At 33.8% G+C, this 16,549-nt stretch overlaps 1 protein-coding gene and 1 pseudogene across 1 annotated transcript in view; one reads left to right on the forward strand and one right to left on the reverse strand.

Annotated features, from left to right (window-relative positions):
• VMP1 (vacuole membrane protein 1) overlaps positions 1-16,549 on the reverse strand; it is a 114,656-nt gene that overhangs the window by 64,171 nt on the left and 33,936 nt on the right. The window contains exon 6 of the mRNA XM_019736323.3: positions 4,786-4,953. Coding sequence (XP_019591882.1) covers positions 4,786-4,953 — 168 coding nt within the window. The remainder of the gene's footprint in view (positions 1-4,785; positions 4,954-16,549) is intronic.
• LOC148756496 (small ribosomal subunit protein eS27 pseudogene) lies at positions 15,815-16,200 on the forward strand (annotated as a pseudogene).

Genomic DNA, 16,549 nt, shown 5'->3' on the forward strand with positions numbered 1-16,549 from the left:
TGTAATATTTTAATTCTGCTCATTTTGCCATTTTAGCAAGGAACAAGAATGATGATCACGAGTCAGTATTCTATTTTTATGCAAGTAAATAAAAAAGAAATATGGTCATCCAGGCAGGTCCCCCAAAATACATTATATTCCAGACATAGAAGTTTATGTAACCAGTGTCCTCAAATTTGATACTGAAGTACCATAATCTCATGATTCTTACAAAATAATTTTATAATTCTTACAAAATCAAAACAAAACTATGGAACACTGTGGAACACTAAAAACTGTCAGCCTAGGTTTAATTAAGGGGAAGAAACAACTGGTTTCCTTATTGCAAAAGACAAGTGGTATTCAGTCAAGCAATAATTCAGAAAGCTCTTCTAAAAACCCTCTACTACATATCAATTTATTACCCTGAAGTCTCTGCTGCTTGAATTGGAGATTTTAATATGCACAAAACATGCAAAACCAAAAGAAACAACATCTTTTTGGAGTGTTCATTTTATTCAAAGATTTTTGGGAGGAGAAAAATCTTGAACTGTGCTGTTAAAAAGTTTTGTCAAGTGGATTCATAAGCAAATCAATATTATCTTGCATTTCTATGTAGGAAATCGTAAGTTTAATGGTAAAAATATGGAGAACTGAAATTTTTATACATATATGCTTACTATTCAGAAAGTATGACAGTTTTGTATTATCAGAGTTAATAATCTTTAAAAATAAAATCATTTGTCTATTAAATATTCCAACTACAAATATAATCAGAGGTTAGAAGTAGAAGTTTGGAAGGTAAGCTTGAAACCACTGAGAAATTCGGGGCTCTTGCAGCAATGTTTAAAAAACAATTACACCAACTCTAGTAAAATTATCAGATTGTTTTATCAATGAAAGAGAGAAAATTTGCTTCTAGTTTTCCTTGAGGTCAGTTTTTAAAAGGCCTTAGAAGGAAAGAAGTTCTGATGCACGTTACAACATGGATGAAACCTGAAAACATTATAAGTGAAATAAGCCAGGCAAAGAAAGACAGATATTGTATGATTCCATTTATATGGGGTAACTAGAATAGGCATATTCATAGAGGCACGAAGTGGAATAGAGATTACCAAGGGCTGGGGAAAGGAGGGAATGAGGAGTTACTGTTTAATGAGTACAGTTTCTGTTTGGGATGATAAAAGTTCTGGAAGTACACACTGGTGAAGGTTAAGCAACACTGTGAATGTCCCAAATGCCAGAAACTTGTGTACTTAAAAATGGTAAAAATGGTAAACTTTATCTCATGTACATTTAACTACAATAAAAAAAAATTAACTTAACAAATAAAAGCCCTTAAAAGGTGATGCTCTCTATCTGAAAGTCATCTCACATGCTCTTCTTTCCCCTGCCCTGCTGCCATCCCTCCACCCCACTTCACTCCTTATTATCCTTAGACTCAACTGAATCAGACCAGAGAACACTTTTGTCTTATACAGAAAATTTTTCCTCCACAGTACTTATCATATTTTGTTTAAATATTTATATATAGAGAGAAATGTATATATACAAAGGGTGCCAAAAAAATGTACACGTTTTAATAAAGGAAAAAACTGCATTAAAATTATGCTGATGGTAACCACTTTGAGCAGCTCTTGTAATTGCAGAAGTCAAATGTGCTTTGTATTCATCTTCTGTTATCAGTATATATTATTACAATTTTAATAAAGTTTTCTCTTTTCTTAAAATGTATATACATTTTTTGGCACCCTTTGTGTGTATATGTATGTGAGTGGTGTGTGTGTGTGTGTGTGTGTGTGTGTGTGTGTGTGTGTGTGCGTGTGCGTGTGTGTGATACTCATATATACATTTTCCCTGGTAAGTATTTCCCTCACTAGAATGTAAAGCTCCATGAGGGTAGAAACTATTAAGTGTTGTTCACTCTGACTCTTCAGTACTTAAATATGTAATAACTATACAAATGGGATCAAATTTATGGAAGGGTAAACTATAAGAATCAAGTCCAACACATTCTAAATCAAGTTTCTCAACCTCAGTAGTACTGATTTTTACGAGTGTGTATCATTTAACCACTTTTAAATATAAAATCCAGTGGTATTAATTTCATTCACAAAGTTGTGCAACCATCATCACTACCGATTTCAAATATTTTTCATCACCCAAATGGAAACTCTGTATCCATGATGCATTAACTTCTCATTCTCTATACCCCTGGTAACCTCTAATCTTCTTTTTGTCTCTATGAACTTGACTTTTCTCGACAGTTTACCTAAGTGGAATTACATAATAATTGTCTTTATATGTCTGGCTTATTTCACTTAACAATATTTTCACAAGGTTTACCCGTATTGTAGCATGTATCAGAACTTCATTCCTTTTAGGGCTGAATAGTATTATGTTATATGTATATACCACATTTTGTTTATCCATTCATCTGTTTAAGGATACTTGGGCTGTTTCTACCTTTCTGATAATATGAATAATGCTGGTAAAAAGTGAAGTACACATATCTGTACTTACACTTGAGTCCCAGTTTTCAGTTCTTTTGGATAGGAGTGGAATTAGAGGGTCATAAGGTAATTCTATGTTTAAGCTTTTGAGAAACCCACCAAACTCTTTTCCATAGCAGTTGACTCACTTTACATTCCCACCAGCAATCTATAAGGGTTCCAATTTCTCCACATCCCCACAAGCACTTACTCTGCTTTATAAATAAATAAACAGGCCATCCTAATGTGCATAAATGGGTATTTCCTTGCAGTTTGGATTTGCTTTTTTCCAACGACTAATAATGTTGATAATCTTTCTGTGTGCTTATTGGCCATTTGTATATCTTCTTTGGAGAAATGTCTATTCAAGTCCTTTGTCCATTTTTAAATTGGGTTGTGTTGTTGCTGTTGAGTTGTAGTTTTTAAACATTGAGCATATTAAACCCTATCAGATATATGATTTATACACATTTTCTCCCATTCTATGGGTTGCCTTTTCACTCTTCATAGTGCCCTGTGGTGTGTGCAAGGTTTTAATTTTAGTGAAGTTCAGTTTATCTATTTTTTTCCTTTTGTTGCTTTTGGTGTTATATTTAAGAAACCATTGCCAAACTCAACACCATGCAGATTTGTCTCCATATTTTCTTCTAAGAGTTTTATAGTTTTAGCTCTTAAGTTTATGTCCTTGCTGTATTTTGAGTTAATTTTTGTATATGGTATAAGGTAAGGGTCCAACTTCATTCTTTTGCATGTGGATATTCAGTTTTCCTAGCACTTTTTGTTGAAAGGACTGTCTGTACAAATGTTGAGAACAATGGGAACCAATATAAACATAACTTGATACGTGCTACATTTTTTACATGACAGAAGACATTTTCAAAAAAGGAACTATGAAAAGCAAACATTCAGCCAATAGTGAGTATTTATTGAAATTCTTGTACTAAGTGCACAACCTAATGCTGATTGCTCTATGAGCAATAAATTTAAGGTGCAGTCTGTATTTTTTTGTAGCTTAAAATTTATTTGGGGAAGTAAGCCACTAAACCAGCCAAGATGACTAATTTAAGGCGTCCATGGAACCAGGCCAAATGAGCGCTACAGACAATATGCACTATGGGAGTTTGGAGGAGGGATTTATCACTGCCAGCTGAGATGGAAGTGTTTCTTTATTGGCATTAGTGTTAATTCAGCCAAGTAATTCATTTTTGAAAGAACAAAAGAAAAATAGAAAACTGAAGTCTATACACATAATCCCTTTCGAGCATGTTCCAAGTATCTTCTGTTATTTTAATAAACATTTTTCATCAAAAGACTAACATGGTCAAATTCAAAAAACATATGCAACTAGTACAATGAATTTGTTTCCAGTATTTATAAAAGAGTAACAGGAAACATGACAATTTTTCCTGTCTTTCATATTCAACCAATTCAATGTATGGCATTTCCTTTATAATTCTTCTAAAATACAACATCATTGCTATCATTTAAATGTCTTTGAAAACTCTGCCTTTTCTGTGGGCATAAAGTTACAGGGAATATATAACTTAATAAATCCAAATGATGAATTAAAAAATAATTCAGATGGTAATAGGAATTCTTTAGCAAATGATTTATTCCTCAATGATAGGCACCTGAATGAATTTAAGTATGTAGGGAGAAAAAAACCAATGCTTTGTGTGGGTTAAAATACTTCTGCCATTGAACATACAGTCCAAAAACTTCCAAAATATACTGAAGCAACTCATAAAAAAGAATAAATTAATACAACTGAAAGGAAGATCACAACTTACAACCATATAGTCTGATACCACCACTAAAGTAAAGCTTGGTTTATTAAGAAATGTCTCACCTTACTTCCGTATAACAATTCAGAAAGTGAAATGAGTTCTCTAAGAATAAACACAGAGTATTTAAATCTAGGAGACAGACATAATATTTGCCAATTTGGGACTGACAGATATACGTATAACCACCGCTACGTGTTTATCAAATATATATATATTATATATTATACATTGGTAAAATTTTACAAAGTACTATAGTTGCATCATCTATACTCCTTTATCCTGCTGTTGTCTACTTGGCATCAATTGCTTTGTGGTACCTATGGTTTCATTCCTTCCTTCTGAACGTCATTCACAGACAGAAGCTCTAAAAGGCTTCTCTAAAAAGTTTACTTTACTTGCAAATAGGTAGCTCATTACACCATGAATTAATTATCTGAGTTGGTATATGTTTGAATTCAACTTCAACGAGGGACAACAAAGTATCAAGATAGGTTAATTTCAGAAAAATATGAAAATGGACATCTTACCCACATGCAGGCTTCAATTCTAACTTTTGAGATGATGCTCCACAAAGAAACGGATCCTTCAATGCCCTCTTCATCTGGACAAATAATCTGATCAGGATAGGGTGGTTCAGGGAAATTAACTGAATTGCATTCATAAGCAGCTAATGTTACTGAAGCTATATGTGGACCCTATAAAACAAATGAGAAAGCTGATTAGAAATATTAATGAAAAAGGAATCAATACACATGTTATTTTAACAGTCCCTTAATCACTACATATTAATAGAAAAACCTTTTAAAGAACAAGAGTCTTTCTAACTAAATATTTCAAGAGGCAGCTGGTAATTTGAAAATTCCTTCCCAGAATTTCTTCCTGGCTTGGTTAAAAAAAAAAAAAAATCAAGATTTATTGATAATTTACATCTAGTTAAGAGTCACTTTTTTAGGTATATATTAAATGAGTTTTGACAAATACATTCAGCTATATAATCACAACCAATCAAGATAGAAAATATTTCCATCACTGCAAAAAGTTCTGTGTCCTTTTTGCAGTCAATCTTCCCCTAACACTAGCCCTTGGAAACCATATGATTTCTGGCTTGATTCTGATTTTACTGATCCATATTTCTCATTTATAAGAATGCTAGCCCCTTCGATAAAAACTTCCTGTGCCTTATTCCTTTAGGTATATTTGAAAATATCACTTTTTGTCCTTAAAAAACAGTTGAAGTAACTACCTCACTTATCTTTCTCACTGAGATCCTAAAATAAAATTGTGGAACTAGTATCAGTGAATATTTCTTTTAAAGTAACTTTTTCTATGGAAGCTTTGGTGCTACTTTGTACCCTTATTTTGAAATATTAAAATTGATTGTAATCATATAGACTAAATGGGTTAATATTTAGGTGTGTGATAAAGGTTTAAACACAAGGGTTCCCAAATACACATGGGTGCCAAGGTGAGGTGTCTGCATATGAAGCAACTAGGGAGTTTGTTAAAAATATAAATTCCTGGGTCCCCTAAACATAGATTGATTCAACAGGCAGGGATGGGAACCTGTATTTTATAAACAAGCTTCTTTCAAATAGGTTAGGTTCTAATAGGGTAGGTTTAGGAACCATTGGGAGAATAGTAAGTTAAGGGTCAGAAAATAAGCAATCTTGGACAAGTCGCTTAACCTTTCTGAGCTTTAGTTTACTCTTCTGCAAAGCAAGAGAATTAGACTCATTTAATGGTTTCATCTAGCTTCAAAATTCAAAAACTCCAAATATAATCAAATATGTCAATAAAATCTAATGCTAATTTCCAAAGTTCTCACGAAGTGTTAAGATTTAAGAGCTAGACATTCTTAACATGTTGCTCTCACACACACACACGGTATAAGTATTCACTTTAAAGCATACTGTAGACAAAGTCTATAGTGTAGTGGCCATAAGCATAACTTCGAGAGCCAGATATTCTGGTTTAGATTCTGGCCTCTGACACTTAACTTCTGACTCATGCTTTCCTCGTCTATGAAATGGGAATAATAAAATACCTTCAGGATCTACATTCTGGGGATGTTGTGAAGTTTAAATTAGTCAATTCATGCAAAGTGTTCAGCTTAGAATGGTGGTGGTGATACAGTAAGACCTCAAAAAGTACCAGCCATTAGCTATTATGAAGAAAAACATTATATTTGTAAAATAAAATTATATATACATATACACACACATATGTATGTATAAATATACACACAATTAAGTGGTCTCTGAGTCTTTTAAAATCACATAATGAAAGAACTTGTGGTTCAAAGACAAAGTGCATAAGATGCAATGATAAAATAAGACATTAAAGAATTCCTACTGCTATCAAGATAAATGGCAATATAAAACAAAATTTTTGTTGCATATTAATATGAAAAATATATTCACAAATCTAAGCTACATTTCTCCCTAAACGCAATAAGGTATATTTTTGTTCAAATAAAATCTAAATAATGAAGTTCTACACTTAGCACTGAATCAATTATTAGGTTTCTTCTGAACCAACAAAATCTATGTGAATTTTTAGTTGGTTCCTCTTTTTCTTGGGTTTTAACTCATAGAAATCCATAAATAGTAATAGTTAAGTTTAAAAGATAATTATAGTATTTTTTTTAAAGAATGCTTTAGAGTACTCAGGTTTTTTAGAAAAGTTATTAGCCATAAAATCTACAACTGTTTCTTTGAATACCATGTGCATAAAAGAGGTCTCACAAATGGGGGAGGGGGGCGAAAGGGTTATTCTTGTACTCTTCCCAAAGAACCTCAAAAACCCAGTTTAAAGATTTGGGAATTCAGAATAACTGAAAAATTAGTGAACAGTTTCTCACTGTACATATAGCTAAGTTTCAGACGCAATTAAAAAACACACAATTATAACCTTCACCTTTACCATTTGAAGACACAAAAGAGAAATGTGATATCAGTAAGTAAAACAAAACAAATTCAAGAGTTTCTTCAGATCGCCACACAACTGTCCCCTGTAGACTGCAGGAACAGTCTACCCTTCAACTCTAGGAATGAACTCTCAGTGACCAAATATTTAACTGTCCTGGATGCTAATAATGACATTTCTGGGATACATAGGAAGGAAAAAACTACATTTATATTCCAGAAACATAGATAAAATATGTACCCCAAGAGATTAAAGAAGAAGATAGAAGATGCCTTCATAGTTTTAATTTTAAGTGATTCTAAATCTAAAAAGGGAAACTTTCAGCAATCTGATGAGAATTTTTCCCTAAAGAAAGGACAGTTCATTCACACAACTAAACTGATATAGATACTTTCCATAACCATACTACTAAGTCATGATTACTCAGCCTCAGAGGCAGATGTGGTGGTTCCCAGACAAAAGAAACACAAATAACTCAGCTTCTTGTCCTTTGTTCATTCTCAAGAGTCCATTTAGCCTGTACCTTGACATTTTAGTTTAAACTATGTTAACTGATAGGAAACCTCACAAATTCTTTTCAACGTTAGAGGTTAATGGTTCCTAAATATAACTGACTTGATTGAAATAAGTGTTAGTTTACACGAAAAATCCAAACACAAAAACTAAAAAAATCATTTTGATTAAAAGAATTTTAAAAGTTATACATATTCAAACCACCTTTTAAGTGTTATTTTCTAAAACCTACAAGACCCACTACTATGTATCAAATATGAAAGAATCACATTTCAACCATACTTCAACCATTTCTTCATACAAATGAAGAAACCAAGGGGGTAAAGACAAGCAGCTATAGTATAAGTAGAAAAGACTACCAGGCCAGAATCATCATAAGACATAAAAATAATACAATGTACTGAGCAGGATGTTCTCTCATGGCAGCATAGAGACATTGTCATGTATGGGCTAGAGATCCTGGCCTGTGACTGAGTAAAGTAACTGGTACTGATTTTCACTCTTACAGCAAACAATTACAAAACTGGACAAAATACATGGAACAATTCTTTTCAGACATTATACAACAGGCAGTACTGGACTTCTGATTGCTGAGAGAAGGAATACAAATGAGAAAACCCTATGATGACTCTGACTTTTGATTTGTAGACACATTCTATCCACAGCAAAAGCGATGGCCCAAAGAGGAGGAACCCACACACAGCATGATGGTCTTGCTGTGTTGAGTAGGAAATCTGAGTTCAGGGAGCCTAAATAATTGAAATTTTGGGGGCAGAATCCTAAAGAAGAGGGAGCTATGTAGAGAACGAGCTCTAAGTTAGAGTTTGTTTAGACTTTGGCATAAAAGCTGCATTGCAAACTGGGGTGAGATTCCATAAGGCCAGGAAAAGTACAACTAATGGGAAAAGAACAACTAACAGGCAATTGTAAGCTAAACAATTCCTAGAGTTCATAGAGGGCTGGCAAACACTTGAGCTTCAACCAGCCAGAATGGTGATACTCAGCATTCAAGGAAGACCTTGAAAAGAGCAAAGAGTAAAAGCTACTCCAGATAGGCCAAGAAAGATTTTTAAAAAGACTTAAATATATCAAGCTGATCCATAGGTAACTTAACTGCCCAACAAAACAAAAACTGGACACTATAAAGGAAGACAACAAAATCATGCAATCGACAATTTAACACCACACATCGAGCATCCAATAAGAAATAACTAGTACGTGACACAGGAAAATATGACCCATAACCAGAAGAAATAGTAATCAAAAGAAACAGACCCAGAAATGTTGGAGATAATGCAATTAGCAGGCAGGCACTTAAAAACAGTGAATATAAATATGTTCAAGATTTTAAAGCAGCAGTTGGCAACTTCAGCCCAAAGGCCAAATTCGGCTTACCACCAATTTCATATATTTTTCAAGACTACAGCTCTGTGCATTCATTTACATACTGTCTCTGGCTAACTCTGGTACGATGACAAAACTGAGTAGCCACAATAGAGACTCTATGGGCTACAAGGTCTAAAATATCTACTGTACGGCCTTTTTCAGAAGCAGTTTGCTGATCCCTGATTTAAAGGAAAACATAAAAACAATGAGGAAAGACATGGAAAGTATTAAAAATAACAAAATGGAACTTCTAGAGCTAAAAATATCTGAATAGAAAAACTCATTAAATAATCAACAGATTAGACACTGCAGAAGAAAATATTAGAGAACTTGAAGACTGGGCAATAGAAAGTATTCAAACTAAAGGACACCGAGAGTAAAGGCTATGAAAGAAATGAACCTCAGTAACCTATGGAATAATACCAATCAGTCTAATATACATGTAGTTGGAATCCCAGAAAGAGAAGAAAGGGGAGTGTGTGCATGTGTGTGGGAGGGTTGTGTGCAGAAAAATACTTGAAAGAGTAGCCAAATATTTTCAAGATTTGATAAAAAACGTAAATCCATCAACTCACAGATCTAAGAAACCCAACAAACCTCAGTCAGAATCAACAGAAAGAAAATAAAACATATAATAAAACTTCTAAAAATCATAATGACATCATAATAAAATTGTAATAACTCAGTAATAACAAGAAAATCTTAAGCAATCAGAGGGGATAGAAATAACACTATCTACAGGGAAATACAGATAAGATTTCCTATCAGATATAACGCAAACAAAAATACAATGCAATAACTTTTCTAAAATGTTTAAAGGGAAAAAAAAATCTGTCAATTTAGAATCCACAGAAAATATATTTCTAAAATAAAGACGAAATAAAAACATTTTCAGACAAACAAAAGCCAACAGAATTTGTTTCAGCAGACCTGCACTACAATAAACGTTAAAGGAAATTCTCAGAAGAAAAGACTGATACCAGATGGAAACTTTAATGTACACAAAGAAGTAAAGAGCACTGGAAATATAGACCTTTTCTCATCTTAAAATCTCTTTAAAAAAAATAACTAGTTGTTTAAAGCAAAAAAGATGACACATATAAAAGTAAAATATATGACTACAACAGCATAAAATAAGGGAGAAAATGGAATATAATATCGTAAGGTGGTTGCATTATATACACTCAGTGTATATATAATACAAAAATGCTCAATTCAAAAAAAAAGGTAGGAAAAGAAGAATAAAAAATAGATGGGAAAATAGTTTGACAGTAGACTTAAACCCAACCATGTTTATAACTACTTTAATTGTAAATGGAGCAAACATACAAATGAAAACCAGAGAGTGTCAGACTGGATTAAAAAGCAAAACTCTAGCATATGCTATCTACAAGACATTTTAAACATCAAGATTCAGAAGTAAAAGTAAAGGGATAAAAACGGATAAACTATTTTAAAATAATCATAAAAAAGATGAATTGGCTACATTAATATCAGATAAGGTAGACTTCAGGATAGGGACTTACTAGAGATGAATAAGCATATTTCATAATGATAAAAGGGTTAAGTCTCAGGAAGACAGAACAATCCTAAATGTGTAGGAACTCTAATAACAGACTGTGGAAATACATAAAGCAAAAACTGACAAAACTGAAACAAGAAATAAACAAATCCACAATTATAGTTGGAAATTTCAACACCCTTCTCTTCTTAATTGATAGATCAAATAAAGTGAAAACCACTATGGATATAGAAGACCTGAACAGTGTAAAACACTACATCCAAAAAAAGCCAAATACATATTTAGTATCCATGGAACATTCACCAAGATAGAATATATGCTGGGGTATAAAATGAGTCTCAGTACATTGAAAAGAATGTGCCATGTGGCAAGGTAAACATCAATACAAGGAGTACTGCTTAAAGAAAAATGGCAAAGAATTTCTCCAGTTAAGGACAGTGTCCTTCAATCTTTGTGGTGGTAATCAAAGGGGAATACAGCCCTGACTGTTATTCCCCAACACGAAACTCTAAATTCCCTCGTCAGCAATCAGGTCACTAGCAACATTCACTAACTGCACACATAGCCCCTGAGAGTTCCTAATTACTGCCAATGAAGTTCCCGTTAGTGATAAGGAGGTTAAACTTTGTGATGAAACGTTATACTCTCATCAGAGTGATAGGTTTTAGGGTCCTTTTTGGGGGGCAGAAGTAATTCAGTATAGTCATTCTAAGTGAAGTCAACTCAACAAGATAGTTCAGTTATTTGTGACATATTGAACATCTGGTTCTGCTTCAGTTCAAAGCTTCATGTATCTAGTCTCATGAGTTGCATTACATTATATTTTCCAATGTTCTGATAATGGAATAATTTTGCCTGTCCTGAATAAAAGATGTAGTGCTTGGCCAGGCAAGACTATGTCTGGGTGACAGCAGACCCACACTTAGAGCAGGGGTAAGATTTCTTATAAGAGCAGATACAGGTATTTGTGGAAAAGTATTTTAACTTTTAAAATATTCTCTTTAAATTTTAAGTTAAATTTCTGCAATTTATATTCCTTCATGAATAGTGTAAAAGAGGAAGTTTTAGTGATTGAAAAAAATTAACAGACAATTATATGGGATCAATTTTACTCTAGCTTCAGGAACAATATTAAGAGAAATTTAGAATTAAAAAAAATTATCCTGAAGAGATAAAATTCACTCCTGAAATTACACCACAGTGAAGGTAAGTTCCAGGCAGTGCCCTGACAATACTGCAGTACCTACCTAAGCCTTGAGAAAGAAGTCCTGGTGCTGCAAACACAAATTAGGGTCTTTGTCAGGAAGATGGGGGATCATGGCTGAGTCATTAAAAAAAAAATGTTTTCTGGATTTTGAACTTCACTGTGGATTTATTTTAAGGCCCCACTTTCCATAGACATTTTTAAAAAAGTAAAAACCTAAAATGGTCATATTAGTTAATTATGAGCCTAATTTAGCCAAGCCTTTTTAATCAAGATGAAGAACACAGTATCACATTAAGAGCGCAGTATGTATATGTATGTTTTTGTAAGGAAGATGAGCAGACAGACTGACTGATCGACAGACAGACATTCTTCCACCCTTGATGGCTTCCTCAGAACTGATAAAACATTCCTAAAGACTGAAGCTGTTTGCATAACATCTGTAATGTCAATTCATAGCCTAATCCATCATCCATACACAGAAGTCAAGTGAGATCCCAAAGGCAAAATTTCCAATTAGTTTTGTCTGGAAAGTTTAGGGCAAAGGTAATAAAATCAAGAATCCTGTGCTGATTCACTGGGAAAACATTTGTTTGCCACACTCCTTCACTAAAGGAACAAAAGGAGTCAGTGCTTAGTCTGGAATGTGATTCATTAGGAGTATCTTGGTGATAAATAAATTAAAGATGACAAATGGTTGTCTGTATGACTTGCAAAACCGTTGTTTTCTTTAAGTCCGACTTTAGAAATGCTTTTGCAAACAGGAACTCTATTCCTCAAATTCTTCTCATCGTTGCTTTTCTCATTATAGTCAGAAAACAACTTAGCTAAGATGATGGTATACAGCAAATCCTTGAAAGCAAGAGTATAAAACTACTGATTCCAAATGGGCACTGAGAAATTTAACTAGTGTTTATATTCTTTTTGTGAAAAAGATCCCAAGTTTACAAATTCACCCTCTGGTCCCTTTCTATAAAATGCAGTACAGTATGTCAAAAAGCAGTAATCTGGACATTTAGTTAATGTGGGTTTTAGTTTTCTGAAGCTGTTAGTAACTTAATAGATGTAATCAGACTTCTAGCTCACATTCCTCATTTGATGAAAAGTCTAGTAATAATAATTATGATAATGATGCCTGCACAACCCAAATAACAGGACAATATGAGGTTATATAGTCAAAGTAAAACGGTAAGTACAAAATTGCTAACCAAAACAAGAAATGTATAAACTCTGTATCGGTCATGCTCCAAGTTATAAGGACCTATCTTTGAAATCATTTTTATTATATTGAATCAATCCATAAATAAAGACATGTTTCACCTTTCTTATCAAACCTAAGCAACTTTTGATCATAAAGTTGATTTAAATGTCCAGGAAAAATGGACCACATATTTATGGAGCTTTAAAAAAAGGTTATTATAAGTTGTTTCAAATATACATATCCAAGAGAACAGATTTCAGCTAAACTGAGTCTTCTTAGCTTTTATTTAAGCACACATTAATAAATAGTGATTTAAGGGCAGGAAGTTATCCAGTCTGTGCATACCCCTTTTGTTTGGTGAAAACCCAGACTATGTCCTGGAGACCTTGGTTTCTTCTTTGATGTGGTGAGGCTAGTAAGAGTTAATACATGAGTCATTCCTTGGGGTAAGACAGGGCGAAGAGCTGATCATGCACTCATCAAAGAAGGGCAAACAGACCTTTTCTAAGAAGGGCCTGTTGGTCTTCCCGCAAGAGCCCTGAGTCACTGCATGCTTACAGCCAGAGTCATTCTACCTATCCAGAGCAACATCAAGTCACACCAGAACGTTACTGTTGGCCATTTCTTCCTTTTTGTGTCTTACAGAGGGACAGCCAGGTGAGCAATGAAGAAATAATCAGAAGTCACGCAGGAAAAAAAGCAAAAAGGTTGGCTAAAACTTTTTTAAAAAAAGTTACTACACCTCACGGCATTAAACAATTCCTACAATATTTCTCTTTTTGAAACTACTGCACTATTTCATTTCAATCCATATCCACGCAGTTTTCCCAGTAACATTTACTTTAGGCAATAAATAGCCATGAGTCAAAAGCTATAAGAAATGTCTAAGGAAAAAACAGCTAAAGTACTAAATACATACTGTAAAGTACTTCTTCATTAAAGGAAACAGGACGCTATATACAGAGGTGTTTTGTAAATACTTGATAGCAATCAAGATGCCAGATCTTTTAAATGTACAATTTTTACCACGTATTTTAGTGATAAAATAATTGTAAACTTTAAAGCAGAAACTGGCCTCTGAATCTTATACAGGGGCAAATATCTCACAACTAAATTCTTTGTATTTATTTTATAACAAAGAGCCAAATATTTTTTCTTTTAAAATGGTCATAATTAAACAAATGACTCATAGATACCATTCAGATGATAACACCTTAATGTTATAGCTTCTAGTAAAACCTGGTCTATTCTACAATGTAATTAAATAGTTCTAAAACTTTTCTATACCCCAACTGCATCTGGATAGGACAACTCTAATGTTTTGAAATTCCTTCTATTTGATTCCCAAAGGTGGGGGAAATCAATGGTTAAAATACATGCCAAAGAGAAAAGTTACCTGTAAGATATATTCAGCCTTTTATTTATAGTACAATGTTTGCTTGCCTTTTAAAATTGTAAAATGACTGTTGATATTCTTTGTTCTCATTAGAGTTCTTTGTCTAGGAGCTGGGCTTATTTAAAAGGAATATAGGGCTTGTTAAGTCTTTCTCCAGGAAACTGCTCCACCTAGTGTCAAAACTGTTCGTATATCATATTGGAGCTTGTAAATTCTTGCTGCAGGACTCATTCTCTTTGTTATTGTTAAATAGAACAAACTTTATAAATCATTAATGGCATACACAGTTTACAAATGGCTCTTTAATCTTTCGCTTGTCTTGTAACTTGACGAATAATAATGTACGTGCATATTAGGAGCACGTCTGAGATACATTTCTCATTATCAAGTACCCAAGTTCCTGTTTTTGTTAACCTGGTTTACAGAATTACGAATCGTGTTTTTCTAGTAATGGAAAGAATTCTAAGGTGGCTACTGAAATAACCCCACCACTTCTCCCAATTGTTTATAACAATCTAAATTATTTCTCAATCATAAATTATTTCTCAAAACGATTGCAATATTGTAAAAACCAGTATTTAATAACTATACACATCAATGGTTAAAACATAAAATTAGAACCAAATCTTGCTGTCATCAGGCATCTCATTTGAAAAACTTCTACTTTTCTCTTCATGAAAACTGTTTTTTTCCCTTGATGGTTTTCTAGACCACTCAAGTACTTGCACAAATATATTTTCTTCTAAAACGTCATGTTTTTGACAACATAGATAGACCTAGAGGGCATTATGCTCAGTGAAATAAGTAAGACTGAGAAAGACAAATACCATATGATTTCACTTATATGTGGAATCTAAAGAACAAAATAAATAAACAAACAAAACAGAAACAGACTCATAGAGAACTAATGGTTGTCAGAGGGATGGGGGGCTGGGGGACTGGGTGAAAAGGTGAAGGGATTAAGAAATACAAATTGTAGTTACAACATAGTCACAGGGATGTAAAGTACAGCATAGAGAATACAGCCAATAATGTTGCAACAACTATGTATAGTGCCAGGTGGGTACTAGACTAATCGGGGGATCACTGCATAAATTATATGAATGTCTAACCACTATGCTGTTCACCTGAAACTAATATAATAATATTGAATGTCAACTGTAACTGAAAAAAAAAAAAAAAAGATAATAAAAGAACAACAAAAACAAACAAACATCATGTTAAGTGTAACATTATGACCCAGAAAAGAAATAATCCTTTTTTGGCAAATGGATGAATCAAATGCACAACGTGTTATGTAAAAACCCTTAGAAAGCTCAACATGCTGCGTCTGGTGTACCACTGTCAGTCATCTCATGAGTAGGAGCAAGGATCCATAAACTGGAGTAGCCCGCAGATGGAATCAGGACTGCCACCTATAGACTGGAAAACAGTCACATTCATTCCTTTACACAGTCCCTTGGATGCTTTCTCATTACAAGGACAGATTCGAGGAGTTGTAAGAGAGGCTGATTAAACTGTAAAACCTAATTATTTTCCTTTCTGGGGGTGACAACCTCCCTACGAGAACATGCCTCTCACTAAGGATCTCCTGCATCCCTCTTCAGGAGAGAAGAGTAAACACAAGAAGCGCCTGGTGCAGAGCTCCAATTCCTACTTCATGGATGTGAGATGCCCAGGATGCTATAGAATCACCACCGTCTTTACCCATTCGCAAATGGTAGTTTTTTGTGTTGGCTGCTCCACTGTCCTCTGCCAGCCTACAGGAGGAAGAGCAAGGCTTATAGATGCTTAGCAGCACTAAAAGCACCCTAAATCAGAATGAGCGAAGAACCATCGCAATAAACACATTTTGGATTTAAAAAAACAAAACACCTAATTAATTACTATCTGGCTCTTTACAGAAAAAGTGCTGACCCCTGGGTTGTCTAGCCCTGGGTCAGACCGTTATTAAGGTGGAAATTTTGACTCATCCCAACACAGAGATGCATCAAAGAGGTTAACAGTAGCCATGTTCCCTTCATTAACTTCTTGTTTTTACTCTGAGGATAATTTCCACTAGTAAATAAGCAATCCTGGATCACTTATGTTCCAAATCTTCTGAAAGGAAACCTATGACCATGTTTGCTGAGACTAAAATAAGT

Source organism: Rhinolophus sinicus, chromosome 12 (genome assembly GCF_057876585.1).
Source record: "Rhinolophus sinicus isolate RSI-liver-muscle chromosome 12, RSI-T2T, whole genome shotgun sequence".
Taxonomy (NCBI): domain Eukaryota; kingdom Metazoa; phylum Chordata; class Mammalia; order Chiroptera; family Rhinolophidae; genus Rhinolophus; species Rhinolophus sinicus.